The sequence below is a fragment of the Puma concolor genome, chromosome D4 (assembly GCF_028749965.1).
Source record: "Puma concolor isolate L17-30 chromosome D4, mPumCon1.1.hap2, whole genome shotgun sequence".
In the NCBI taxonomy this organism is placed as follows: domain Eukaryota; kingdom Metazoa; phylum Chordata; class Mammalia; order Carnivora; family Felidae; genus Puma; species Puma concolor.
The window spans coordinates 12,736,338-12,764,269 of NC_141679.1; the positions used below are offsets into that span (position 1 = coordinate 12,736,338).

Consider the following 27,932-nt stretch of genomic DNA (forward strand, 5'->3'; position numbering starts at 1 on the left):
GTATTTTTAAAAATAATGATGTATATTCTCCCAGTTTTGATGAAGTATAATATATAACATGTTGTATGTATTTTTTTTTAATTTTTTTTTCAACATTTATTTATTTTTGGGACAGAGAGAGACAGAGCATGAACGGGGGAGGGGCAGAGAGAGAGGGAGACACAGAATCGGAAACAGGCTCCAGGCTCCGAGCCATCAGCCCAGAGCCTGACGCGGGGCTCGAACTCACGGACCGCGAGATCGTGACCTGGCTGAAGTCGGACGCTTAACAGACTGCGCCACCCAGGCGCCCCTGTTGTATGTATTTTTTAATGTACTAGACGAACCAGCACAGCAACTCCCAAATTTCATGGACAGTATTACTAAGGAATCCTATAAAATAAATATTATATTTTTAGACATGAGTATGGTTAAGAAAAACATTAAATAATTAGTACACAGAGAAAGCAAAACCCCAAGGTGGTACATAAATTATAGAATTTGAGAAAACTATGATATATGTGGCCTCAATATAAGAAAATGTTTTGATGGAGTTAGTAAAATGATTTGACAGGGAATCTGAGACCATGCTTCATTGAGAATTCATACTATGCCCATTGTTACACGCTTCCCATGTGTGAGATTATTCAGTTTTTAAAGTGAGAATTACCTGACGTTGAAACCATGTTCTTGGGACACCTGGGTGGCTCAGTCAGTTGAGCATCCAACTCTTGATTTTGGCTCAAGTCATGGTCCCAGGATTGTGGGATAGAGCCCCATGTTGGACTCTGTAACTGAGCTTGGAGTCTGCTTGGGATTCTCTCTCTCCTTCTGCCCCTCTCCCCTGCTCATGTGCATGCTCTCTCTCTCTCTAAAATAAAACAAAAACCAAAAAACCCCATGTTCTTTCCACCAGCCACACTATCCCTCCAAGCCTCATGGCTAACAGAGAGGTAAAAACATAATGGTTCGATATTTGTATATAACCTGGAATGACCACCACAGTAAGTCTGGTTAACGTGGGTTACCATATATGGTTATACGATATTTTTTTCTTGTGATGAGAACTTTTATGATCTACTCTCTTAGCAACTTTCAGATATGCAGCACAGTATAATTAACTATAGTTATCATTCTGTACGTTACATTCCTGTGACTTATTCACTTTATAACTGGAAATTTGTACCGTTTGGCCTCCTTCACCTATTTCGTGCTGCCGCCACCCCTGGCCTCTTCCACCTCTGTCAACCCCCAATCCGTTCTCTGTTGCTATGAGCTTGGGTGTTTTTTAGATTCCACATATAAGTGAGATCATATGGTTTTTGTCTTTCTCTGTCTGACTTATTTCACTTGGTGCAATGCCCTGTTTTTCTATAGTGGCTGCACTAATTTACATTCCCACGTTCAGTGCACAAGGGCTCCCTTTTCTCCACATCCTTGCCAACACTTGTTATTTCTTGTCTTTTTGATATTTGCCATTCTAACAGATGTGAGGTGAGACCTCATTGTGGTTTTTGATTTGCATTTCCCTGATGATGAGTGATATTGAGCTTTTTTTTTTCATGTGTCTGTTGGCCATCTTAATGTTTGGGAAAATGTCTATTCAGATCCTCTGCCCATTTTTAAATTGGATTATTTATTTGCTATTGGGTTGTAGGAGTTCTTCTGTGTTTTAGATATTAACCTCTATCCAATATATATGATTTGCAAATATTTTTTTCCCATTCAGTAGTTTGCCTTTTCATTTTGTTGATGGTTTCCTTTGCTGTGCAGAAACTTTACTATCTTATATCTTTCAATTATGTACCATTATGTATTCAAAAAATAGTAATAATAATTGTTTTTAATTGAGTCCACATGGATGTGGCCCCGGAACCCTGAGAGATTTCACTCATGACAACCTTTGCCACTCCTTTCCTGACTCAGCTTGACCCACTGCTGTCCTGGAGAAAGGCACACATCCACAGGCTAGGATGTGTGGAACCTTCTGGAAGGCCTAATCACAAAGGGTTGGAAAGGAGGAAGAACCACGTCTCCGCCCTTTATCTGGGAGGGTACAGTGTGATCCTCAAATCAAATAGTCTCTTTTCATAGAGAATTGGCCTGGAGCCTAGCATTGCCAGGTAAAATAGAGGAAGCCTCCTTCAGTTTAAATTTCAGATAAATGACAAATAATTTTTTTTTTTTTTTTTTTTTTTTTAGTATAAGTGTGTCCCATGCAATATTTGGGACATACTTCAGTACTCTGAATTGCTTAATCTGGCGATCCAAGTGGGACTTGGAACCAGTTGCTCATCAGGCTGTGTGTTTTCTCTGAGCGCAGCTTTCCTGATCTGTGAAATAAAGGATAACAAGTTTCCAGCTATATCGTGGGGTTGCTGTGAGGCTTAAATAGGCCCCTGTGCTTTGTGAATAGTTACCTGCTCTGAAGTTATAAGGAATAAACGCAGTTACTCTCCATGTTATTATTCTCAAAACCTTAGTCTCCATAGCAAACAACTCACTGAAAGCCACTGCCTTGTTTTTCTGTCAACTTTGCTGTGATTTCTTATATGCCTTGGGCACAGAGCCCTACATTTATTTTCATATTTAAGGAGGACTTCTAAAATATATTAACAGGGACTTCTTTGTCAGTGTTTATTGTTATTGGCTTTAAATTTGTTGCCTTTATTTTAAGCCATCTTTTTTATAAGATCATCACATGCATGTTCTAAATATTTAATTTTTTTAATGTTTATTTATTTTTGAGAGAAAGAGTGAGAGTGGGGGAGAGGTGGGGAGAGAGGGAGACAGAGAATCTGAAGCAGGCTCCACACTGTCAGTGCAAAGCCCAGCATGGGGCTCAAACCCTGAGCTGTGAGATCATGACCTCAGCTGAATTCTGACGCTCAGCCGACTGAGCCACCCAGAAGCCCCTAAGCCGTCTTAACCTTAGGTGAATGTATGGCAGGATGTACTGCTTAATTCATTTAGCTGATATTTCTTGAACATCTAATATGTAGTAGGCACTGGAGATAAGGGGAGGGGGGGTGCAGTAAAATAGACACAGACCCTGACATCATTGCCTGCATGGTCTGACTGAGGTTCAGCAGTGGTAGAACCAAAAGAAAAGAGCAAACATAACAAGAGTGCTTCTCAAGCCTTGTTTGACTTTGGAGCCACGTGGGGGGGGGTGGCTACAATTTCTGCTTTTAGTAGAGTTAACTAACCATCCCAGTTTGCCCAGGATGGAGGGGTTTCCCGGGACGTGGACCCATGTCTAAGCCTCCCTGGGAGATTCCAAGACGCATCCACGACTGAGAACTGCTGGTTTAGGAGTGGAGAGCATGTTGGCTCTTGAACTTGATGAAGATTATCTGACAAATGAGGATTTCTCAGCCGGTGTGGGTGTGGTTACTTACATAGACACAGAGAAGGCGCATTCATGTACGGGGCCAGGCACACTGCTAACCCGGGAAAATAAGCATGGAGGCAGCAGGAATCTGGAGTGGACAGGACAGGGTGTGGCTCTGGTTAATGTGTCAAGAGACCCAAGACCGCCTAAGTCTGGGGTCTCTAAACCATCTCCAGGCCCACGGAACAAGTTGTGGGCCCCTGTGAAAGAGATTAACTGGGAGGGAACAGACCTCAGAGGCAAAATGCCCTGGACAACACATGATAGTATAAAACTTTTTAGCCCACCTGGCAATAGTGGCCACTCCTCTTTGCTCTGTTAACAGATGAAGTTCTGTGTTCAATTATGTTTGAAAAACAAACATTTTAAAGCCACACATCTAGATGAGATCACCGTTTATCTTTTATTTTTTTAGGTTGCAACCCTTTTTTTTTTTTTTTAAGTTTATTTTCATTTTGAGAGAAAGATAGAGAGCAAGCGGGCTGGGGGTGGGGGGAGGAGAGAGAGGGTGACAGAATCCTGAGCAGGCTCCATGCTGTCAGCACAGAGCCTGATGCAGGGATCATGCTCACGAACCATGAGATCATGACCTGAGCCGAAGTCAAGAGTTGGATGCTTAAATGACTGAGTCACCCAGGCACCCCAATGAGATCATTCATTTAAAACATATTCTGGGGTTTTCTTTCATTAAAATTTTTTTTAATGTTCATTTTTGAGAGAGAAAGAGGGAGAGAGAGACAGAAAGCAAGCAGGGGAGGGGCAGAGAGAGAGAGGGAGATACAGAATCTGAAGCAGGCTCCAGGCTCTGAGCTGTCAGTAGAGAGCCTGATGCGGGGCTCGAACCCACAAACTGTGAGATCACGACCTGAGCAGAAGTTGGATGCTTACTGACTGAGTCACCCAGGCGCCCTGGGGATTTCTTTTCATTTAAACCCTTCTTCCTATTATTATGTATACCATTGGAACCATTGTAAGTTGCTTCTTCTCCATAATACAACAAAAAGAAATGTGTTCACCTGTATAGCTGTATTTCCTTTTACGTTGAATATTCTTGTTCCTACTTGCCTTTATACTTTACAATAGGCATAAAATGCCAAAACTGAAATGAGAAAGTGCAAATAAAAGTATGTTGTCTATTTTTATGTAAAAAATATATATTTAAAGTGTTTTTAAATTCAGATGTATTTATTTACCTGTACTGAAGTCAAATTTTCACAGGCACTCCTATCTCGTTCGGGTTCCGAGGAAGCTGAAATGTGTATAACTCTTTTGTTTGCCAAAATTGCCTTGCATATGCGTGAGCAAAAACATCCAGTTCTTTCCTCAGCAGCGTTAGCAGCGAAACTGGTAAGATAGAGGGTTGGAGTCTCTTCTAAATCAAAATAAGAAAATTTCCTTGTAAGTGAACACATATTCCATGGAAGAAGGAGACTTTTCTCCTTCCAGGTGCACTCAGGAGACCTGCCGAGTGAATTCGGTTAGCCGGGGTCTCCCTGACATATTTCCTTTATCTTAAATAGAAGGACCTTTCTTTCTTTTTTTTTTTTTTTAATTTTTATTTCTGAGGCAGAGAGAGACAGAGCATGAGTGGGGGAGGGGCAGAGAGAGAGAGGGAGACACAGAATCTGAACTAGGCTCCAGGCTCTGAGCTGTCAGCACAGAGCCCGACGCGGGGCTCGAACCCACGGACCATGAGATCATGACCTGAGCCAAAGTCGGTCGCTCAATTGACTGAGCCACCCAGGCGCCCCTAGAAGGACCTTTCTAACTTTGCAGGGAATATCTTCCCCGCCCGGCCAAGTCGTGTCGCGGAAAACGTGCTCTGAGAAACTGATTTTTGGTAGAACACACTATCAGATAATGCAGCCTTTTCTTATATTTTCATAGTTATTTGTTAAATATTGTATCAAGTGGCACTCCCTTTCCAGATATCCCATGACCTTTTACTTCATGGTTTGGTTTTCTGTTGACGGTTGCTAAGGTAAACTTCTCTTCTTAAACTGCCACTGGGGCCAGTGGGGTTTAAATCTGTGCCCTTCCCAGACCCTACGCAGGAGGGTGGAGCCAACATCTGTGGTAGTGGTTTCCAATGTTGGTAGATTGTTTACACTGGAGATTGCCTGCTGGCGTTTGTTTTTACTTTTGCCAGGGTTAATGCTTTGTAATCTTCTAAGCCTCCTTTTGCAGTGTTAGCCAGGATATGAGAATAATTTCCCCGTTGTCAGGGGGAACGAAAATGGCATTTAAGGCGTCTAAGCAATGCTGACCTCATCACTTCCCCATGTAGCGCTGATCTCTGCACTTTGGCACTCCTCAAAATTGGAAGCTGATAAAACTCCAGGTCTCTTGAATCTAGAAATGTCACATACTGAAACATTTTCTGAATGCCTCCCCTAAACCCTGCATTCCAGAAGGACAAAGAATTGTGTGTTTTAACAATTCTTTGTGTATCTTGACATAATGAGAATTTCTGTTTCAGGAAGTTAACGGTGGGAGCATACATGAAGACATTAAGTGTCGTGTGAGTTGCCATTGAACTTACAGCTCACATTAAATACCATATTTCCTAAAATAATGGTAAATTGAGTAATTGTTATGAAATTCATGCCTAATGAGACATCTCCATCATAAAAAAGACTTTCAATGTATCCTTTATATGTAAACATAACGAAAGAAATCTATCATCAGGAAGGAGTTTATTCATTTATTTAAAAATGTAGAGATCACCTAGGCAGATAGGTAGGATATGCTTAAAACCTAGGGAGCAATACGGACAAGTATGCTGCCTGGAAAAAGCTGTATCTAAATAGGATCACCATGGACAGTTGTCCAGGTTGTGCATTGCACAACTGTACCGAGTGGCTCTCTGAAGCAGAGACCTTAATGAAGTGTAGGTGTAAGTTAGGAAAGGAGGCAAGGGGTGGTAGAGTGGAATGTATGAAGAAAGGGAGATGAAAGAGTATCGTAGGTGAAGAAAACACCACGTAAGAAGGCCTGGAAGGAAGAGAGTGTGGCACCTTAGCTTAGAGGAGCTAGAAGAAATCCTGTGCTGCTGTGTACACTGCGATAGGGATGTGGTGGTTAACTATGACAGCCAGAACAGCAGGGCCTTATATCAAGGACAGTGTGGGGTTCCCTTGGGTATTTTAGGCCAGAAAGTGATACAATCAATTCGGCATCGTAGAATAATACCTTGGCTACTGCTTGGCGATCAGATTTGCATGGGGCAAGACTGAAGCAGGGAGATGTACTGGGAGGCTATTCCAATAATCCAGACGGAAGAGGGTGTTCTAAACTTGTGCCAGAGAGGGGACCTGGAGGAATGGATGGCTTTGAGATACATTTAGGAAATTAAGTCCTCAAGACTGGTAGAATTTTGGAGAAGGGGGACGAAGGAATCAGTGAAGGTGCTGAGATTTCTTGGTTGGTCACTGGGTAGCCAGGGGCTCCAGTCACTGTGATTTGGAACTCAGAGGAAGAGCAGGATTGGGGGGTAACAGAGAATGGGTTTGTGTCCAAGCAGAGATGCCCACCAGGAGGTTGGACACACGAGTCTGGAAGGTAATGTGGGATCCGGCTGGTGACATAGATTCGGGAGTCACCTGTAGAGAAATGAAGCTGGAAGTCACGGGTGTAAATCCAACAGGTGCTTGAAAGGGACTGTAGCAGAAACAGCTGGATGAATAACAGGGGTTTAAACTTGCATTTGCTTCTCTCCTTCCTAATGAGAAGCACAGAGGCAGAAAGTCCAGACTGGTCTGCAGACTCCACAGCGTGGGCAGGAATCGAGGTCCTCCGGTGATTGTGCCAGGACCACAGCACCGACTCCCATCCTCAGGCTGCCTGCTAAAGGGACCGACTGTGTCAGCTTGCCTGGGACTCAGGGGGTTCCCAGGATACGAGACCTTCTGTTTCAAAACCAGGAAAGTCCCAGGCTAACTAGGATGAGTCGGTCACCTCAGTGATCTCCTGGGTTTATGTGGCCACCGCGTGGGGCCCCTGGGTGGCAGTTAAGCGTCCGGCTCTTGATTTCAGCTCAGGTCATGATCTCACTGTTGGTGGGATCGAGCCCCACATCAGGCTCTGCCCTGACGGCATGGAGCCTGCTTGGGATTCTCTATCTCCTTTCTCTGCCTGCCCCTCCCCCACCGTCTCTCTCTCTCTCTCTCTCTCTCAAAATTAAAAAATATAAATAAACAAATGGGTCCTGCAGCTGCAGCCCATGGCACCCACACCTCAGATGGGAAGGAGGAGGAAAGGAGGGACGAAAGGAGAAGCCAACTGCGTCGGGCCTGTCTTTAGAGGAACGTTCCTGGAAACCCCATCCAGCGAAGTGCTCTAACATCTCCGTCTGGAACTTTGTCATGGGCCACCTCTACATGCAAGGGTGGCATGGCAGTGGCAATGTCCTGGTTGGGGACAGCACCAGCCCCGATCAAACCAGGGCTCTTCAGAGAGGAAGCAGGAGAGAACGGATGGGGGGCAAGCAGTTAGAAGCTCCTGCTACAGGGAAAAAGACTCATCGGAGTAGAGACACCAGACGCAGACCCAGGGGAATGCACGCACTTAAGAGACGAGGGTAGGCCGGTCCCAAGGAGATGCGTGGGAAGAGCAGGTGGGAGGTAGGAGCAAAAACCTACAGAGAGAGGGTATCGAGGAGTCCCGAGGCAGAAAGCATTTTGCAACCCAGGGGAGTCGGAGACGTTAATGCCGCTCCCATCTGATTTATACGCAAAGCACCTCGAAAGTGAAAGGTGCCACAGCCTCCCTGTGGAAATTGCCCTCAGGCCAGACACCCCAGAAGCGGGAGAAGATGCTGAGTCACTTAGAGGAAGAAGCGAGACCCCACCTGTCCCCATGGCCTTCTCCCAGGACCAGGACTCGTGTTGCCAGTTGATGGTCACACTCTACATTCCGTGAGTCCAACCTGGGCCTCACAGTTGTCTTCCATTTTAATGCCAAGTGGCAGTGGAGGGAATAAAACCTTCCCCGGGGCACTATTGCACAGCAAGCTCGCTTGCAACCCCACACATGAAGTTTCTAGTTTCCTGCACTCAGAGGCGTGGCTGTGGCTCCCCTGGTACCAAGGGGAAATTCTTACTTATAAATGGATACCAGGAAAAGTCAACTTGCAGGGCAGGAAAAAGGGTCCATCCCAGCCCTGGGTGCCGGGATGGCCCTGAAGCCTCTGACAGTTTGCTGCTGCTGTTGAAATGCAGGCTTCCTTTCTCCGTAAGCAAAGCAGAATTTGAGACGTTCCCCATCACGAGAGCCTCTGCTATACCAGAGGATTCATTCTGGGAGGGCTTTCTTACCAGTTGGGACCAAAATAGGACTGTGAATGCCAGTCCCTTCTTCTCAATTATAGATCATTTTCTCCATTACATTTCAGAACCATGTCCTGCCTTTTAAGTCACACTAAAAATCAGTGCATTGCTGTCTGGGGGGATTTAGGCTTAAGTGCATACCTCTTAGAGCTCATTCATGTCTATGCATGGCAGATAACTGAAAGCCAGGGATTGGGAGCAGTTTTGCTGAATGGGAATGAGGAGTTTCCTGAAACTGTGTCATTATTAGGGACCTGGCAACGAGAGGGGAGGAAAGAAGCCATTCCCATCTAAAACATTTCCTGGAGATCTGCTTCGCAAAACTCTGTAGAGAGACCCTTTCTAATGCAGCAGGGAGACTGGAAGTCTGGCAGACTTGCTTACATTGGGCAGTACAGAGCACCTGTTGTCTGACACGTAGGGGTCCAACCCAGCCCGCAAATGGATGTGCACATAGTGCCTTCTCCTCAATGCAAGCGAATAAATACTTACCAGGACGCTGAGCTGAAACTCTGGGCTGTGCCTTGTACTTATGAGCCGGTGCTGCCCTCATGCTGAGTGGCTCCTTGTTGCCCCAGACCCCACACCCCAGCAGTAACTATAGGAGATATTGGCTGGGGTCCTCTGAGCCCAAGATTGTGGGGTCTCCGTCCTCTGTCACTAATCCAAGTGCAGGTGCAAATATCTTATTCTGCATGCATTGATTCTAACCTCTGGTTTGCTAACATCCTTTGCAGGTGGTGGAAGGTATACTACTATAGATCAACTATAAGGCATACCCTAATTTTATAAAACTATGTAAAAAGCCTTTTATAGTCGAGGCGATATGACAGAAAAGTTAATCTGGTTATTGTGTTATCAGTATGAAGAGTATTTGTAGAAAAGCCCATATGGGCTTGCACGTTAGAAACGTCGGTCCATCTAGGATTCCGCAATAAAGAAAAGGAAGAAAACTTTGCCCTCCTGCTATAAGAAGATGAATACAATTATGAAAAGATAAATTAATAAAGAGAGTCTAGGAAATGTTTGGAGGCAGCATGGAGCGGTGGGAGGCGGCAGTTGGGGGGGGGGGGCGCGGAAAGCAGGGACTTGGAGCCCAACCTTGGTTCACTCGCCGTGACTGTGGACTGCTGCACCGACCTTTGTGAATCTCTTTCCTCCCTTGTCAAGTGGCATTTCCTGCCTGATAGAGATCATCCGTCAGGATTAAGAGGGAAGAACACACATCAAGAATCTCATGCCTACAACACAACAAATGTCAGTTCCTTTTGAATCTTTGTTTCTTATCCATATATATTCATATAGTGATTTACTAAACCACAGAGGATACTAGTAAAGCGAGACACAGAAGGTGAGCATACTTTAGGCAAACCATAGAAATCTGTGATTTTTCTTAGATATTCTCAGAACAGAACTTTCTTCTGCTAGAGGTAATCAGTAGATTTATTAATAATTGTGAGTCTGATAGAAAAAAAAACAGATACTAACAATCCCGAATATTTAATACAGTTTTTACATTTGAGAAATGCTATACAATTTATTTTCTAGTAACACAGTCAACAGTTTTTGAGAACCCCTATGCCCATTGCGGTTTGTATACATTTGACTTTTTAATTTTTTGGATGTCTTTGATGTGTGAAGAAAGCAAGACTCCTTCAAAATGTAAGCTGATAGCTTTATACATAATTGAAGATGTGCTACGTGAGGCATCCTCTCTCCTACATAGGCAAAAAAAAAAAAAAAAAAACAACCTTCTGAACATCTGCCGGGTGCTGTGCATGCTTTCTTACCTGGGCTGCTTTGATCAGCCGGTAGATCCCAGAGATGGTTGTCATGGCAGAAAACACAGTCGGGCAATGGGACGGCTGTGGCTGAGACCTAGAAAGAGGTGTGCCCACAGCTTTGGAGCAGGAACCAAGGAGAACGGATACAGCTGCAGGTGGATATCCCGTGCAGTGGGCAGGAATTGGTGTCGGAAGAGCAGGATGATGGGTAGCAGGTAAGGCAAGTGGCAGCTGGCATCAGGGAGGTCCCACGTGAGATGACGAGGTGAGTGAGCCACCAGGAAGAGTAGACTGATCGGGCAGCTGGAAAGATAAGAGCTAACATCTATTAAGAGTTTGCCCCATGCAAACCCTTGGGCACAGTGCTGAGATCTTTACTTACGTTACCTTATTTAATCTTTAAAACTCTGCCAAGTCAGTGTTTTAGCATTCTCATTCCACCAATGAAGAAAGGGAGTCTCAGATAGTATAAGTAACTGGCTCAAAATGACGCGATTTGTAAGTGATGTGACTGGAATTTGAACCAACATCAGTCTGGAGCGATAACTGTGACCCTCCCCCCCTCTCCACCATGCGCTTCCACAGGCAGGACCCCATCCCAGGAGACAGGCAGCAAGGCCTTCAGGAAATCTGGTGAGAAGGTCATTGCCTGAGTTCAGGGGGCTGGACTTCAGCCCGGGGAAGGAAGCTGCCAGAAAGAAGGCCATGTCCTTATGTTCGACATGCGTGGTACTAAGAGCTAACAAAATAGAGACATAGGCATCATTATCAGATTTAGGTCACGAGTTTTCACTCGTGCCAAGGATCATACATGTGCCCAGGTCCAGTTTGGATGGGATGGTGAGTAGTCCCAGATGACAGCCAGGGGAGCTTAGCTGTGAGGACAGGCAACCAGGAGGGGCCCGGCGCTAAAGAGCATAGAGGCCTAGACGTCAACGTGGAGGGGTCAACTGAGGTGAACTGGGTGAAGACTGTTGTCGTCTTAGCATTGAAAAGGTGCTACTGGTCTGCTGCCTCAACAAATGTTGCTTGGCTCTGAACCGTAGTGGACAAAAAGGAGGCGACGTCAATTTCTCACTATCTCTGGAACAACTAAAGGACCCCTCCCCCTGACGATAAGAGAAATAACTGACAATTGGCATTACAGTTTACAAAGCATTTTTAGATACATCATTTTCATCAGGTCCTTACAATGACCCCGTAGATTGCAAGTCCTAGCTCGCTGGGGCCTTACGTTCTCAAGTCGGCACAAAAGGTGAAAATCGGACACCATCAAAATTGCCCTTGAAACTTCCTTAAGTTGCAGACTGCAGTGGATGTGCTTCCCTATATATTATACTATTTGCATGTGCAACACAGCCAGTTTTCCTTTTAGTGCTGAAATATAGAAGCAGATTTTATTTAGTGGCTATTTGTATGAAATCATTCCGTGTGGGTCTGTATATATTGCAGTGGTTGGGTCATTTTCAGTTGTTTTTTTCCGAGTACGTTGAGTGCCTTCCCAAAGTATTAATGTATAGGTAACCGGACTCCACTGTTTTGTTATCCCCATTTTGCAGATACAGAAACTGATGACACAGCCTATGCATGGTAAAGTTTTAAGCAACGGTTATGCTTTACAGATCCTGGGTGGGGTCCACTGCACCGCACGGTCACCCCAGCATAACCATTACACCTGAAAGACAGTACATTCATCAGCAAATAGAATGCAGGGCTACCAAGAAGGCCCCTGTGATTCATGTGCTGGCCAGATTGCCAGAGTGATGGTCCCAGCACACTGTGCCCTGGCTATCAGAAGTTGAAAGACTGCCCGCTGGAAGTAGATATTGATCTCAAAACCCTTCACAGGCCAGGGAAGCTCCCTGAAGATAGCACCCTAACTGCGAGGCTGGCCATCAGCTGAGCGTCTGCTGGCCCATCAGTGCTCACCACGAAAGCCCAGGGGGCCCGGCTGGGGTGGGCATTTGGGGCAATGAGTGTGCGGGGTGGGGGTGGGGGCCGAAGGACATCAAGCAAAGCAAAGAGGAATTTCAGGGCCTTTCTAGTAAGAGTTTGGTGTTGGGGAGCCTAAAATGCAAGGGGTGGGGGAGGTGATTCCAGGATGGAAGGCCGCAGGTTAGATGCTGGCCACGAATATGGGAAACTCTGAGCAAGCATGAGAGTGCAGTGGGTCCCCGAGATGCGCAGGCACATCAGGTCACTGCTGTAGGAAGCCGAACAGAGTCAGATTCAGAAGGCTCAGGTTACAGTTCTTGCTTCCAATATGTTTTGTTTCGTGGTTTTTTGGTTTTTTTCGTAGAAACTCTGCTCCACATCCTGGTATAGCCCGCAGATCTCCACCTATCGGTGTCAAGAATGGGGAAGGGAGGCAGCAGGAGGGGAGGGGACTATAAAGAGGGCAAGGAAAGGAGGAGGCTGAGGAGGAGGTTGGGGGGAAAGGGGAAGGAGAAGAGAGAAGAGGAGAGAAGGAAAAGCGGAGGAAGGAGGAGGGGGTGGGGGGAAGGAAGTGATGAGCGGCCTGTTTTCCGTGATTTACGTTTGCGTTCCCATTTAGTTATCAGAACTGTGACGTTTAGCTGACACTGAACTTTTTGTGCCTAGGCCCCAGGATCTGTGGCAACCAAATACATTCGATGTGCAATAATGATGCCAGTTAAATGCAGGCCAAATCACTGGGTATGTGGGGAGTTGTTGAAGGAGAAGGTTGAGTCCACCAAGGTATTGTGACTCCAGCAGAGGCATGCTGCTTTTCTGGCTCCTGCAGCCCCTCCGCCTGACTTCTCAAACTCGCATTCACGTGGGGACAAGGAAGCTGAAAGCTGCATGCTGAGTGGGCCTGGTGTAAGATCATAAAAGGCCACGGACTCTTGGCTTCAGTGTCAGGAGGTAATAGGGAGTCGTGGGGATTATGGTAAAATGGAGCCCCCGTGTCGCCCTCTGAAGAGGCAGCACTCCTTAGCTCCAGCCTGTTTGGTCACGTGTCACGTGATAGTGGTCTCTGTGTTGTGGGGCCTTCTAATTTTTCACAAGAAGGCAGAGATCCCATGTGCAAGCAACATTCGATGGGCCGTTGAAACGCATCTGCAGGCTGTCTCTTCACTGGACCACAGCTGTGTATTTCCCTGAATTGCAAACAGCAGACTGATCTTTCCGGGGCTCCCTTCTCTTTCCAGGCCATTACATTTACGTGGACACCTCCTTTGCCAAACAGGGGGAAAAGGCCGTGCTGCTAAGTTCTGACCTACAGGCTGAGGAATGGAGCTGCCTCCGACTGGTCTACCAGATAACTGCGTCTTCAAGGTTTCTGTCAGATACCAGCCGGCTGAACCTCTATGTGAGATTTGAAGACGAAAGCTTTGATCGCTTGCTTTGGTCAGCTAAGGAGCCTTCTGACAGCTGGCTCATAGCCAGCTTGGACTTACAGAACACTTCCAAGAAATTCAAGGTCGGTGGAATTTAGGCACATGGCTTATCACGTAGCATTGTGCTATTCTGAGATCGTATGCAACCTTCTGCCACTGAAGGTAGTTATCTCCTATGTTAGGATGCACTGCCTCATGAGACATGCATCCCAGGGTGGCTCAGTTGGTTAAGCGTCCGACTCTTGGTTTCAGCTCAGGTCACGATCTCATGGTTTGTAAAATTGAGCCCCACATCAGGCTCTGCGCTGACAGCACAGAGCCTGCTTGGGGTTCTCTCTCTCTCTCCCCCTCCTCCACATGTGCTCTCTCTCTCTCTCTCTCTCTCTCTCTCTCTCAAAAAATAAATAAATAAATAAACATTTTAAAAAAGAGATGCATCCCAGAAGAAAAATAATAATTAATATATAGCAAATTGATACTTTGCTTATTCTTTAAAAGAACTTCTTCCCAGATTTTTTTCTTGTCTATTTAAGTGGGACTTCTGTGAGAATCCAAATGGACCTAAACCAATCTCTTCAATGGAAATTTGCTTTCTAATGGGCTTTTGGGAGCCTTCTCACTTCTTCTTTTTTTTTTTTTTTAATGTTTATTTATTTTTGAGAGAGAGAGAGAGAGAGAGGCGGGGGGGAGGGGGGCGGACAGAGGATCCGAAGCAGGCTCTGTGCTGACAGTAGAGAACCTGATGTGGGCCTCGAACTCACAAACAGTGAGATCATGACCTGAGCCAAAGTCAGATGCTTAACCGACTGAGCCACCCAGGCGCCCCTGCATTCTCATTTCTAATAATTTTGTTTCATCCTTCTAAGCTGTGTGTATTATCTTCCTAATGGCTTGTTTGCTACAAATCTTGAAGAAAACATTCACTAAGATAAAAGGAAAAGTGAAGATACCTTGAAAGGGGAAAACCACTTAAAGGATATGTTCTAATCCTTTCCCAAGATGGAAGCTGTTCCCTCAGAAGTGTTGGAAAAGGAAGGTAGATGATGTAACATGAAGCTGGGTGTTATGTGGGACAGGAAAGGAGGATGGGATCTGAACTCACTTGTCCAAACACAAAGTATGATATTTCGTGAGACAGGGCCTTCACGAAAACTCTCTCCATTCTTTAAATCCTTTTTTTTTTTTTTTAAATATTTGTTTATCTTTGAGCTAGAGAGAGCACGCACTCACGTGCGTGCACGAGTGGGGGAGGGGCAGAGAGAGAAGGGGACAGGGGATCTGAAGTGGGCTGTCAACACTGAGCCGGATGAGGGACTCCAACTCACAAATAGCGAGATCATGACCTGAGCTGAAGCTGGACACTCAACCGACGGAGCCACCCGGGCTCCCTCTCTCCATTTCTACTTCCCCTTTCAATTCCCTTTCTTATCTCTCCCCCCAAAAAGGGTTGCAATGTTGTATTCTCTCCCCCCACCTCCCCTGCTACATGCAGCCTCCCCGCCAGGCAGCAGGGAGAGTTGAGGGAAGGTTGAGGTCTGGGTTCCCTAGTTCATACTGTCTTCCTGTCTATCGGCCAGCATAGATCCTAAATCTACCAGCATAGTTGACAGAGATTGGTCTAAAATCACATAAGGAAAAGCAAATACGTCCAGAAACTGGACCAAATGTGAGCCACAACAGTGCTTGAAATCAGCCACAGACACTGTCGAGCTGCCTTCTGTTCTTTATGTAAAATTTTCAGGTTTTTTTCAGCAATACAGAAAGTACAAGTTGCTTTATGAGGCTCTTCTGTCTCCCGTGGAGTCTCCCACGGCTGGTCAGATTGTGCCTCCCTCCTCCTCTTCCCCCTCCTCTGAAGGGTTTCCCCCTGAAGCCTCTGCCCTCAGTTCCTGACCGTTCTCAGAACGGATTTCTCCAGGGGTGTGGGCACTCCTCTCCATCCACGGCCACTCGGTGCCCCCAGAGGCTCTAGAGAAGGGGGTGGTTGGGATGACAATTAAAGACACTTGACTCCAAGCGTATACTGGACACCTTGCTCACCTGTACACACACACACCACACGCACACATATTCTTTTAACAAAGCCCACCATGAGATTGGTATACAATAGCAGTTAGCGGAGATAAGCAATCTCGCTTTGCCATGAATTGCTGAGCATTTCCTGACAAGTAACTGAAATACTGAACCAAGGAAACACAGTGTGGGTAGCCTAACTCCTTGCTTCCTCATGTGTCGTGCAGATTTTAATAGAAGGTGTGCTGGGCCAGGGAAACACAGCCAGCATTGCACTCTTTGAAATCAAGATGACAACCGGCTACTGTATCGGTAAGTGGGCTTCATTTTCAGTGCATCGGAGCGTGAATCTCTTTCTAAAATCTGTTGCCAGAGGGAACTGAATCAATCCTGAAGGCAAAGTATTTCATAGAAGTCAGCGCATCATGCATAGTAGTTCAGATGCTTTGCGAGGTTCACTTGAATGGTATACGTTGTGTCTGTCTATGGCGGAGGAAGGCTCCTTGGGGTTTGCCCGGATCGGATGGATATATAAAGGAAAAGTAGATGCCACTACTATAATTTGACTTACTTCCTGAACCTCAACATGCTCTATTAAAAATAATTTCCGGTTTGCTAGGAACTCAGGTTTTGCCAGAAAAGCGGGCATCCTATTCCCTTCTTTCCTCAGCTTACTCCTTTTCTCTCATGCACACCTCCGCCCCTGTCTTAATGTCACCGTTGTTGCTTAGATGCCCCGGGAGCAGGGCTGGTTGGGTGCCTTTTATGTGCCGGCTTCTGAGAGGGTGCAAAGAGAAGACACAGTCTTTGCTCTGTGGCCGCTGGCTCACCTTCTGTCCGTCTGCCCCTGGCACTATTTCTGTCTATGATGGGTGCTCCTGGAGAAGGCCAGGCCAGGCTGTGGGGGTGCATGGAGGAGGAGGACAGGAATCTGACAGGACTGAACACCAGCGATGCATTTGAGCTGGGGTTTCATGAAGCTGGGGCGGCATTTGGTCAAGTGCAAGTGCAGAGCAGGAAGGGAATAGCTCTCTATGGGTAGACCCCAGAAGGGAGGAAGCAGAGGGCATTCTCAGGCTCAGGTCAGAAGCTGAGTAGGGTGTCTGGAGTTAAATCAGGACTGTCAAGGGAGTCTTAAGGAAGAGTCTGGATCTCAGCCAGCCAGCCAGGGAGTATGGATGATTCCATGGTTGGCAGGGGCTCGGAGTGGGCAGAGGAGGGGCCTGAGGCTGCCTCTGGCTGTCCCATGGAAAATGACGTGGAAACAAGGAGAATATATAGGAGAGGAAAACCCCCAGGAAGAGGTTGTAACATTACAAACGGGGCACCATGAAGGTCTAACACTGGGCTTGAATAGGGAAAAGGCGGTAGATTTGAGAGATTTTTTGGCACTGACAGTCTTTGGAGGTTGAATGGCTATGGAGAGGAAGAGGAAGGAGAGTCAGAGACAGTTCTGAATAAAAAGGAGGCTTTGTTGATTTCCTGAATCTCACCTGTCTGTTCTGACCTTCCAAGTGTAATACTAAGGCAAGTGAAAGAAAGCGGAGGGGGAATGTGACCATGTTCTGAAGTATGGGGGGGAGGGGGTTAGACCCATGCGCCTCCTAGTAGCTCCCACCTCCACTCGCTGTGCCCCACAGCCTCTGTTTCTCCACCTGTAAAATGGAGATAAAATGCTTCCCTCACAGGAATAAGGTGGAAACTGATGTGGTCAAAGGTATCAAGGTGACTGACACAGTGCTGGGCACTTTAAAAATGTTAATTTCCTCTCTTCAATTTCCTCTCTTTCCTTGCTCAAATGCTTCCTGTGTGTTAAAAAAACCAAAGGAGTCTCAATACCTTTACCCTGTTGAGATGCAGGAGCCCACCGTCCCCTCCCTCAGCTTTCTTTCTGTGCATTCCCTTTGCTGATTTCCTCTACAATAAGGTTAATAATAGTACCTACTGTTGAGGATTAATTCAGTTAATTCAGATAAAGTGCTCAGAACAGTACCTGGCACATGAAGGACTATTTTGCTTTTTATTTTATTGTTCAGCAGAGCCTTTGGTACTGAATGTGTGGCATCACTTAACAGAACTGCAGTGGTAAAGTTGCAGCTAAAAATCTTAAATTCTTTAAGGGATGGCTAATGTAAAAACACATCGATAACGGTATCAGTCAGGGTCCCAGCAGGAAAGTGGAATCAGAAGGTCCATTCAACCTGAGTAATTTGAAGAAGCCTCTTTAGGGGCTACAAGGGTGTGGGTGGGTAAAGGAAACCGGCAAAAGCTTATGTGGTAATCCAGGACTAGTAAGAGCAATGATTTATCAGTCATTAGGGCAAGAGAGGAGGGGCCACCAGAGCCTGGAGCCAGTGGCTGTGTGGTGAGGGCTCTTGACAAGACCTATGCCCTCAGGAGAGGGACACAGCCAACCCATGGTGACCTGGCAGGGCTGGAGCTGGAGGAATGAACACCACCAACCTTGTTCTCCTCCAACTTTCCATCGGTCCAACCCAACTGGAAGCCAGACGGCAGGGGAGGCCATTGATACAGTCCATACAAGTCCACCTCTGAAGGACAAAGCAGAGTGAGAAAAGGTAGGGGCGGGGTCTGCAAGGACAATGAGAGACGGCCAGGACAATCATACTTCATATTTTTAGTTGATGATTATGGGAGTCAATGGAGGCACTGGTTTGTGAACTTCCTATTCCTTCTAAAGGAGTCTGTTGACTGGGAACAGTTTATCTGCACAAACATGTCAGTGCTACTAAATGTAGGGGGTGGGTGAAGTCTCTTCATTTTCCCTCTTGTCCTTTCAGTAGCTGCAGAAGGACCCCGAGCCTAGGATATGCCTTCCTTGTCTATTCTATTTTTTATTAATAAGAAAAGCAGAGGGTGTTAGCATCTAGGAAACATGTCCTTTAGCCCCGGGTATCTTGTCTACCCTCTGGAGCTAGGAGAGTAGTCCTAAATAGGGCTTTGGAGCCGACGTGACTGACCCACCAAGCACTAACCATTGTGCTGGGAGCTGTCCACATTTACGACAGCCCTGTGTGGTGGGAGTGATCCTCTCGTTTCACAGATGAAGAAACAGAGGCTAAGAAAAGTCATGCTGTAAGCCACGTGGCTAGCAAGTGGACAGGCCATAATCCAAAGACGCAATGATGAATCACAACTTCCAGTATTGTCCAGGGATCCTGGTGCAGAACTTCCCACGGTCAAAGGGAAGGAGAAACCTTCCCTAAGAGCAAACCCTGCAGTGAGCATGGAGATACAAACCTCGCTGTGACTGTGCCTCCACAAAGTGTGTCTTTCTTTCTTTCTCTTCTGCCAGAATGTGACTTCGAAGAAAACCACCTGTGTGGCTTTGTGAACCGCTGGAACCCCAATGTGAACTGGTTTGTCGGAGGAGGAAACATTCGGAACTCCCCTTCCATTCTCCCGCAGGATCACACCTTCAAGAACGAACTAGGTGAGCTGGGGACAGATGGGGTCCTTTTCCCGGAATAAGTGTTTCTGCCTCTTCCCCCCTCCTGTCTACATTGACCCAACTGTGGCCTCGTCAACAGAGAAGGAAGGGGAAGGGAGGGTGAGTATGCGCCTGGAGGCCTCTAGAAAGAGAGGAAAGAAGGGGCCATGAGATCGAGACAGACAGCAGACAGAAGCTCTCTAGCCAAGGAGAAGGCCACCCAGTTCAAGGCTTTCCTGCACCTGTGACCTGGTCTTGCTATTTTCACATTTCCATATTATGTTTTACTTTCTTATGTTTGTTGTTCGATATTTCTTATTTCTAAAGACCAGGCTGGAATGATCCTAGGTCACTTTTCACTAAAGACAGATGGAGTGGTGGGAACAAGTCCTTAAGAATTTCCCAAGTGGCCCTGAGGTGAGCCTAAATGACCAAGGAGGGATCCTGAAAGCGGGGTGCACCAGGGCCACCTAGTGGCCACGTGGACTGTGGCCTCTGCAGGAAGATGGAGAGCAGAGGCTATTGGTGACAGGTTGCCTTTGAGGAGAAAGCTTCCACAGAAAGGGAGACACAGGCCGAGGGCTTATTCCTAAGGATTACGACAGCCCTCACCTGGACCCTGGTAGGCTTCATGAAAGCCGCGGTCTCCCCACAGTTGCAAGCCATTCCAGCCCTCAACCCCAAGGTCTTGCCAACGAGCGAGATTCTGGTAACTGACTCTCCATCGACAGCAAGAATAGGAATTTTGGTTCTGTGGCAAACAGCGCTTTTGTCTACTTTGATCTGTTGCCGTGTGGATACTGAGGTCATCTGCTCAGTCCCGATAAATTGCTGACGATGACACTGTGTCCCCATACCTGAAGGCATGCCGGCTTGTAAAGAACATGTTCTTCCCTTTGCCGCTCATCTGTGATAATTTATTTTTATATGTATATTTGTAACTTTGTCTCTAACCGTTTTTCAAGCGGCCATGCTGCAGCTTATCTTGGCTCTAGACGGTCTCCATCCTGACCTTATTGCTCCCTTTGCTCCGGTTCTGTCTCCTTTATATTCAAACTCACACTCAGTTTCCTAAAGGAGCCAGGCGGATGTTATAAAGTGGGCAACATGGGGGCTGGGGGAGGACTGTGGCAAACTAGAGAGTGCATACCCTGTACGAAGGGTCCTCAGCTCCGATCAATTGCTGCCAATGTGAGAATGCAGGTCTGGGGGGGGGGTGGGGCACAGATCTTTTGATTTCTTAAGATAATCAGGAAGGCAAGGGTTTTATATAAAATTTCTCAAATTTTTTAAAGTTGGTAAATATTTTCTTTAAAAATACTGCATGAGCCATTAAAACACATCCTCTGGCCAGGCCCAGTTAGCCAACTTCTATCTCGCAACCTTCATTTTATATATTCCTTTTCTTTTTCAACATGTCCAGTACAAGATGTTTAGAAGTAACTGCATATTAAAAGGTTGGAGCCTCCTGGGCTCACCTGTTTAAGACAAATCCAACTTTGGATCTAGCATTTTCATTCATTTGACCCTGTACGGGGGCTGACTGGAAAAATAGCAATAAAATGGCACTTCTCCTAAGGTCCTTGCCCAGTTTCAAAGAACATACATCCGAGAGAGGAAAAAGATTTCTATCACACCTGGATGTAAGACAAGGTAGCCTGTGTCCAGTGCTCTAAGCGTGGTCCCCCACTTTGGTCAAAAAAAGAAAAGTCTGGGTATTCAGAAACAGGAGGGATCACTTGTTCCTTGGATGTCCTAGAAGACATGATAAAAGTCAACTGCTTTTGAGGGATGGGTATGATCTTGACAGGCAGAGACAAGGCCTCACATGCCAGGAAAGAGATTTTAACTTTATTCTGTTGACAATGGGAGGCCATCGGAGAGGCCTCTGAGCTGGGAGAGAAGCGATCACAGCAAAAGGTATTAGGTTGGTTAACCAGACACTGATTACTCAGTAGAGGGAAGGCCAAATGGTAGAACAAGAGAACAAAAAACACCCAGAAATGATTTCTTTAGATACATCTAAGGTCACTTACATAAATAATTGCGATTACAAAAGACAAAACATTTTCACTTCCTTCTTTTAAAAGGAAGGGTTAGCACTTTTGGAAATGACGAAAGATTGGGATATATATATATATCCATATTATGGCCCTCCAGAAATATAGCCCGTTTCCACTTGTAGGAACCACACTGTAATTGGCTGTCATGTGTTGAGTGGGTGATAACCTAGCATGTGACAGATTAATCCATGAATCTGCATGAGTATTTTATTTTTTTAAGTTTATTTATTTATTTTGAGAAAGACAGAGACGGCATGAGTGGGGGAGGTGCAGAGAGAGGAGGAGGCAGAGAATCCCGAGCAGGCTCTGTGCTGTCAGTGCAGAGCCTGACATGTGGCTCGAACTCAGGAAACTGTGAGATCATGACCTGAGCTGAAACCAAGAATCAAATGCTTAACCAGCTGAGGCCCCCAGGATCTGCTGTGCATGAGTATTTTAAATAACAGCTGGGTTTCAGGGCACCTGGGTGGCTCAGTCGGTTAAGCGTCCAACTTCAGCTCTGGTCATGATCTGATGGTTCGTTCATGAGTTCAAGCCCCGTGTCAGGCTCTATGCTGACAGCTGAGAACCTGGAGCCTGCTTCAAATTCTGTGTCTCCCTCTTTCTCTGTCTCTCCCCTGTTCACCCTTTCTCTCCCTCTCTCTCTCTCAAAAATAAATAAATATTTTTAAATGTTTAAATAAATAAACAAGGGGCGCCTGGGTGGCGCAGTCGGTTAAGCGTCCGACTTCGGCCAGGTCACGATCTCGCGGTCCGTGAGTTCGAGCCCCGCGTCAGGCTCTGGGCTGATGGCTCGGAGCCTGGAGCCTGTTTCCGATTCTGTGTCTCCCTCTCTCTCTGCCCCTCCGCCATTCATGCTCTGTCTCTCTCTGTCCCAAAAATAAATAAAAAAAATTAAAAAAAAATAAAATAAAAATAAATAAATAAATAAACAAATAAATAACAACTGGGTTCATTCGAAGAACAAAACGTTAAGACAACCAACATAACATTCCACCATATCTCAAGAATACAGTACAGAGAGCGGAGAGAATCTTGAAAGACTAATACATTAAAGTTGCTATAATCCCTGGTGTCATTATCATAGATGTCCAAACTTAAATATGGGGAAATATTAGAGAATCTTTCCCAAATCACTTAAAAATTAGTTCCAGAGGCAGATATTGAGTAATCAATATCACGATCTAATGATTACTTGTTCAGTACATCATCTGTCTTTTTTCTATATAATCTCTACACCCAGTGTGGGACTCACAAGACCAGGATAAGAGTCGCGTGCTTCACCAACTGAGCCAGCCAGGTGCCCCGCATTATTTTTCATCCTCAGCGATGGTGGGGACCAGTTGGCTCAGAACACATATATCTTGGGACAGGCAACAGATCTGTGCCCTACTGTTGGGTCATGCATTTGACTGTGTCACTTGAGCGTCATCCATCCTCTGAGGAGTACATCACCCTTAGAACTTCCTCACTCTCATCTGTGACCCTGAAACATGCTGACCATATGTGTGTCAACAAAGGCCAGAGAAAGAGGACCAGGCAAGGAGTGGAACACTTGTTCTCCAAACCTCGTTATCCGCTTTGGGTGATCCCTCAACTTCTCGGGCTTGGAGTTCTAGTGTTTTATTCCTAAATGCTATCCATCAAAATCTCCAAATTCACCACTCATTGTCACTGGAGGAAAATAAACAGGGGAAACCCTGAGCTAAAGAAAGTTCAACAGATTTCTTTCTTTCAGGACTTCTCAGTGCCTTTCTTTAATACAGTTCTTTGTTAATGTATATTATGGCATTTCTAAAATTATTCAAATGTAAATTTGCACAGTGATGCATGACTAGCAGAGATGTGAAATAAATGATACGGGACCACAGAAAAGTGAAAAATCACCTTGGTTTTGGGATTCAGGGAAAGCTTTCCAGAAGAAGAAATCTCAGAACTGTTATTTGGCTAGATCAATAAGAAGCATAGCATATGCAAAGGTGTAGAGGCATAAGAGTGGGTACTCATTCAGTAGTTGGAGGGTGTTTGAGAATGCTGAGACGTAAGATGATAGCAGAGTAGCTCCTAGACCTACGTTATGTTCCTGCTTGTGATGAACTGGAAGCCTGGGTGCCTAATCCTACTTGCTCCTCCTGGATCTCTGCTATTTCATTTCCATTTCTCTTGAGCTTTGACACTGATTATTTTATTTTATTTTATTTTATTGTATTTTATTGTATTTTATTTTATTTGAGAGAGAGTGCGAGTCGGGGAGAGGGGCAGAGGGAGAGAGAGAATCCTGAGCAGGCTCTGTGCTCAGTACAGAGCCCAACACAGGGCTCGATCCCACGACCCTGGAATCAAGACCTGAGCTGAAATCAAGAGTCAGATGCTTAACTGACTGAACTACCCAGGCACTCCCTACACTTATGTTTTTGACCAATAGTTGCCAGACAGCCGTCTCATCCTCACCCAGTGCACATACACACATGTATGCACACGCGTGTGCACACACACACTCACACTCCCCACACCTGGACTCCTATATAAGGCTTCCTCCTACCTGGAATGGAGCTAAAACAGACGAGTTCTAAAGATTCTCAGATATTTTACTTGAAATATATAGACAGCTCTCTGCCCATAGGACTCAAAGTTTTGACCTGAATTGCTCTTGGGGTAGAAACAAAACCCCTCTGGTGCTCTAAATAAGAGAACGGTTGTCTTGCTTATTACATTTGCCTTCTACTGGGTATATTGATTTTTCCTGAGCTCTATCAATTTGGGCAGCAAAGTAAAGATTAAATAGTTCAGATGTCTACCCAGAGCAGCAGATTTTGCTCAACAAACAAACAAACAAACAACTCATCTCATGTTCCTTCATCTACTAGAAGCAGCTTATGCCTTTGCTTCTTGGGTGAAAACCACAGAACTGAACAGCAGGGGTGAAGGCAGCTGTGCACCTGCTCGGAAACTTCAAGAGGTTGAGGACATCTTCCCAGGAGGGTTCCAGCCTTTGTGTTGTAGAAAAGGGAAGCGTGAGGGGCGCCTGGGTGACTCAGTGGGTTAAGTGTCTGACTTCAGCTCAGGTCACGATCTCACGGTTGGTAGGTTTGAGTCCCGAGTCGGGCTCTGTGCTAACAGCTCAGAGCCTGGAGCCTGTTTCAGGTTCTGTGTCTCCCTCTCTCTCTGCCCCTCCCCTGCTCATGCTCACGCTCTGTCTCTGTCTGTCTCTCAAAAATAAATAAATGTTAAAAAAATTGAAAGAAAAGAAAAGGGAAGAGTGAATATAATATCTGACAAATATGATGCGTCTATGAATTTTCCTTCACTGGGCCATGGGTTTTAACAGTTATCCCCAAACCCTGAGTCAGATTTTTCAAATGAGCACTCTGTCTCATGGTGGTCAATGTCTAAAACAACGCAATAAGAACTCTAGTGGGACATCGTGGGAATATTGGAGAGGATGGGATATTATCCTGCTTTTTCTTACACCATTCTGATTCATCATGTATGGATTCTTTCCTTTGTTAATATTTTGTGAAACAAAACAAAATCTTTCAGGAGGTAACCTACTGACAGCTCAGATCATTACTGTTTCCTATCTGCCTTGGCAAAAAAGAAGATAATTGCTTGGAAAATCATGAGGGAAATCTGTTTATTTGCTGAGTTGTTTTTTTTTTTTTTTTTTTTTTACATCCAAATTAGTTAGCATATAGTGCAACAATGATTTCAGGAGTAGATTCCTTATTGCCCCTTACTCATTTAGCCCATCCCCCCTCCCACAACCCCTCCAGTAACCCTCTGTTTGTTCTCCATATTTAAGAGTCTCTTATGCTTTGTCCCCGTCCCTGTTTTTATATTATTTCTGTTTCCCTTCCCTTATGTTCATCTGTTTTGTCTCTTAAAGTCCTCATATGAGTGAAGTCATATGATTTTTGTCTTTCTCTGACTAATTTCACTTAGCATAATACCCTCCAGTTCCATCCACATGGTTGCAAATGGCAAGATTTCATTCTTTTTGATTGCCGAGTAATCCTCCACTGCATATATATACCATCCCTTCTTTATCCATTCATCCATTGATGGACATTTGGGCTCTTTCCATACTTTGGCTATTGTTGATGGTGCTGCTATAAACATGGGGGTGCATGTGTCCCTTCGAAACAGCACACCTGTATCCCTTGGATAAATGCCTAGTAGTGTAATTGCTGGGTTGTAGGGTAGTTCTATTTTTAGTTTTTTTGAGGAAACTCCATACTGTTTTCCATTTGCTGAGATTTAAAAAAAAAATTTTTAGTGTTTATTTTTTGAGAGGGGGCGAGGGGCAGAGAGTGAGGGAGACACAGAATCTGAAGCAGGCTCTAGGCTCTGAGCTGCCAGCACAGAGCCTGATGTGCTCTGTGAGATCATGACCTGAGTCGAAGTCAATCACTGACTGAGCCACCCAGGTGAACTTTGCTAAGATTTTAAAAATCATACGCAGTGCTACTCTAGGAGCTGAGCGAGGTTTCAAAACCTAAATTAAGGTCAGAATGACCTTCAAGACCTTGAGATGGATGGATCATCTTTTTATAATTCATGGCCCCCTTTTCTCCTATCAGTTCAGACTGAGCTGAAGCATCATCTTAATGGTGTGACCCATTTACTCTCTGCATTGATCTCTTGGTTCCCTGCCTAATCTCTCAGTAGGGAAGCAGCTTTGTTAATTTTCTCACCCCTGCCTTTGTGTGAGCTCTGCTCATTCGCCTTTCCCTGCCCTTGGATGACTTCCCTTAGCTTCCTGGTTGCTTTCAAGTATTCACTAACAGCCTCCTCTTCAAGAGTTAAGTTCGGTTCAGTCAAAACTCCAGCATCTCACCCGACTCAAATCTCCCCCCAGACCAAAGCACGGTAGCACCACAGAGAGAAGGGTTTGTGCTTCGTTTCCTCATACTTCTGTTGCTCTTCCCTCCTCTTCTCCCTCTCACTGTGCTGCCTTGGCCCCTCCGGGTTTAGAGGAGGTGTGACAGGGCAACAGAAAAGGAAAGGCAGGGGACAGAGGGTTTTCGGTGACCGATGGTGCCCATTCCTCTCACTGCCGGTGGGGAATCCCACCTCACTATTCCCAGACCGAGGTGATGCACTCGCTGGCTGCCATCTAGGAATCCCCTTTAGCACCTGTAGGCCATGGTACACACCTCCCTCCCCCCAGCGCCCCCCCCCCTCCCCGTCTGTTGGAGTTACCACCCTGCGTACAATCCTTTTGAGACGAGTTCCTTTCAAGACATTCTAACCCAGCGCCTTCTGAGTCACCCATTAGGCTAAGGCAAGACTCACATCTTTGCCCCACCAAACTCCGGAAGTTAGAGCTCACTGGCAACCAAGTCCTTTCTCTCCACTCTGTCCGCAGACATCTCGCCCTTCGGTGTATCTGTCAAGAGTCAGGTGCCAGCCTCTGTACCCCACAAACCCCAGTTATCACTGATCGAGTTCTCCCAAGAACTCTGAGCACCTTCTTGCTGAGGTGCGGGGCAATACAAGAACCAGGAGCAAGCACGGGTCAGGGGTGAGGCTGGATGGTAGTTCCCCTCCTCTGCTCTGTCTCCAAGATCTCCATCTCTTGGACCAAGACACGAAAGGGGAAGCAATCCCTTGCCCTTCCCTTCAGAAGTCAAAATAAAACACATGACAGGCTAGCTCCGGGACACCTGTCTTCAAAGAGACTCTGTCTGTGACCCCTCCCATCCTCCTCTGGCCTCATATATTCAGGCTGAAGGGGAGAGACGGAATAAATCTGGTGGTGCCTCCTTAGATGCCAGGGATACCAAAAAGGAGCCTATTCTGACACCATAGAATCAAGGTACTTGTCACCCATTGTTCTTGGCACTGAGGTCTTAGCAGAGACTGGGCGACATCCCACTTCATACTCATTTATTACACTTGCATCATCTCTGGAAGCTGTATCAAAAGACTAGCGTCTGACTCTAATATAGTAAAACTTACCCAAACCTTTGCAACCAAGGACCCGTGAAGATCAGTGTTGGATTTGTAGACGGGGAGAGCAGGCATGATAACTTCCTGTCTCTGGGTGCTCTCTCCTCACAGTGGAAGCAGACCAGTGGGTGTTTCCAGCTGGCTTGGGTTTCTTCAGACCACGCTCTCCCGCTTACCCAGGAGACAGCCTGTCCAGACAACATGACATGGTTACAGACGCCGCGACTGGGGCACAAATGTAGCCAACAAGGCAGAATCACAGCTGAGTCAGAGGCCTTGGCATTGGAGCCAAGCCAAGGGCAATTTTTATGGCATGCTGGTTAGCCAGACTGTTTGAAAATAAAAGTTCAGGAACTGCCCTCAAGGTTGTTTTTTTTTTTTTTTCTAATTCAAGGGAAAATGGCTACCTCTCAGGGGCCACTGGTTCCACATGGGCTGCTGAGCTAATATACAGAGGGATGCTGCATGAAAGGAAGAAAGTACACTTAAAGCAAGGATATGTGTGCCTTCACTAAGAGCGTGATCTCAGAGGGGGACTTGGGCTGGCATCACCAAGATGGTGATCTTTCGACAGAATTAGAAATTGTTTTTTTTCCCTAGAAGCTGC

The 27,932-nt window shown here is 45.9% G+C and overlaps 1 protein-coding gene and 1 long non-coding RNA gene across 3 annotated transcripts in view; one reads left to right on the top strand and one right to left on the bottom strand.

The window, feature by feature from the left end:
- The window catches only part of MAMDC2 (MAM domain containing 2), a 162,861-nt gene that overhangs the window by 62,355 nt on the left and 72,574 nt on the right, over positions 1-27,932 (top strand). For both annotated transcript variants that reach the window (XM_025931643.2, XM_086684980.1), the window contains 3 exons: positions 13,658-13,929; positions 16,087-16,171; positions 19,176-19,313. In XM_025931643.2, coding sequence (XP_025787428.1) covers positions 13,658-13,929; positions 16,087-16,171; positions 19,176-19,313 — 495 coding nt within the window. The remainder of the gene's footprint in view (positions 1-13,657; positions 13,930-16,086; positions 16,172-19,175; positions 19,314-27,932) is intronic.
- Positions 10,185-27,545, bottom strand: LOC147574715 (uncharacterized). Its single transcript, XR_015243453.1, has 2 exons — positions 27,335-27,545; positions 10,185-10,787 (listed from the first exon to the last, which is right to left on the bottom strand). It is a non-coding gene; the product is annotated as an uncharacterized LOC147574715 (long non-coding RNA).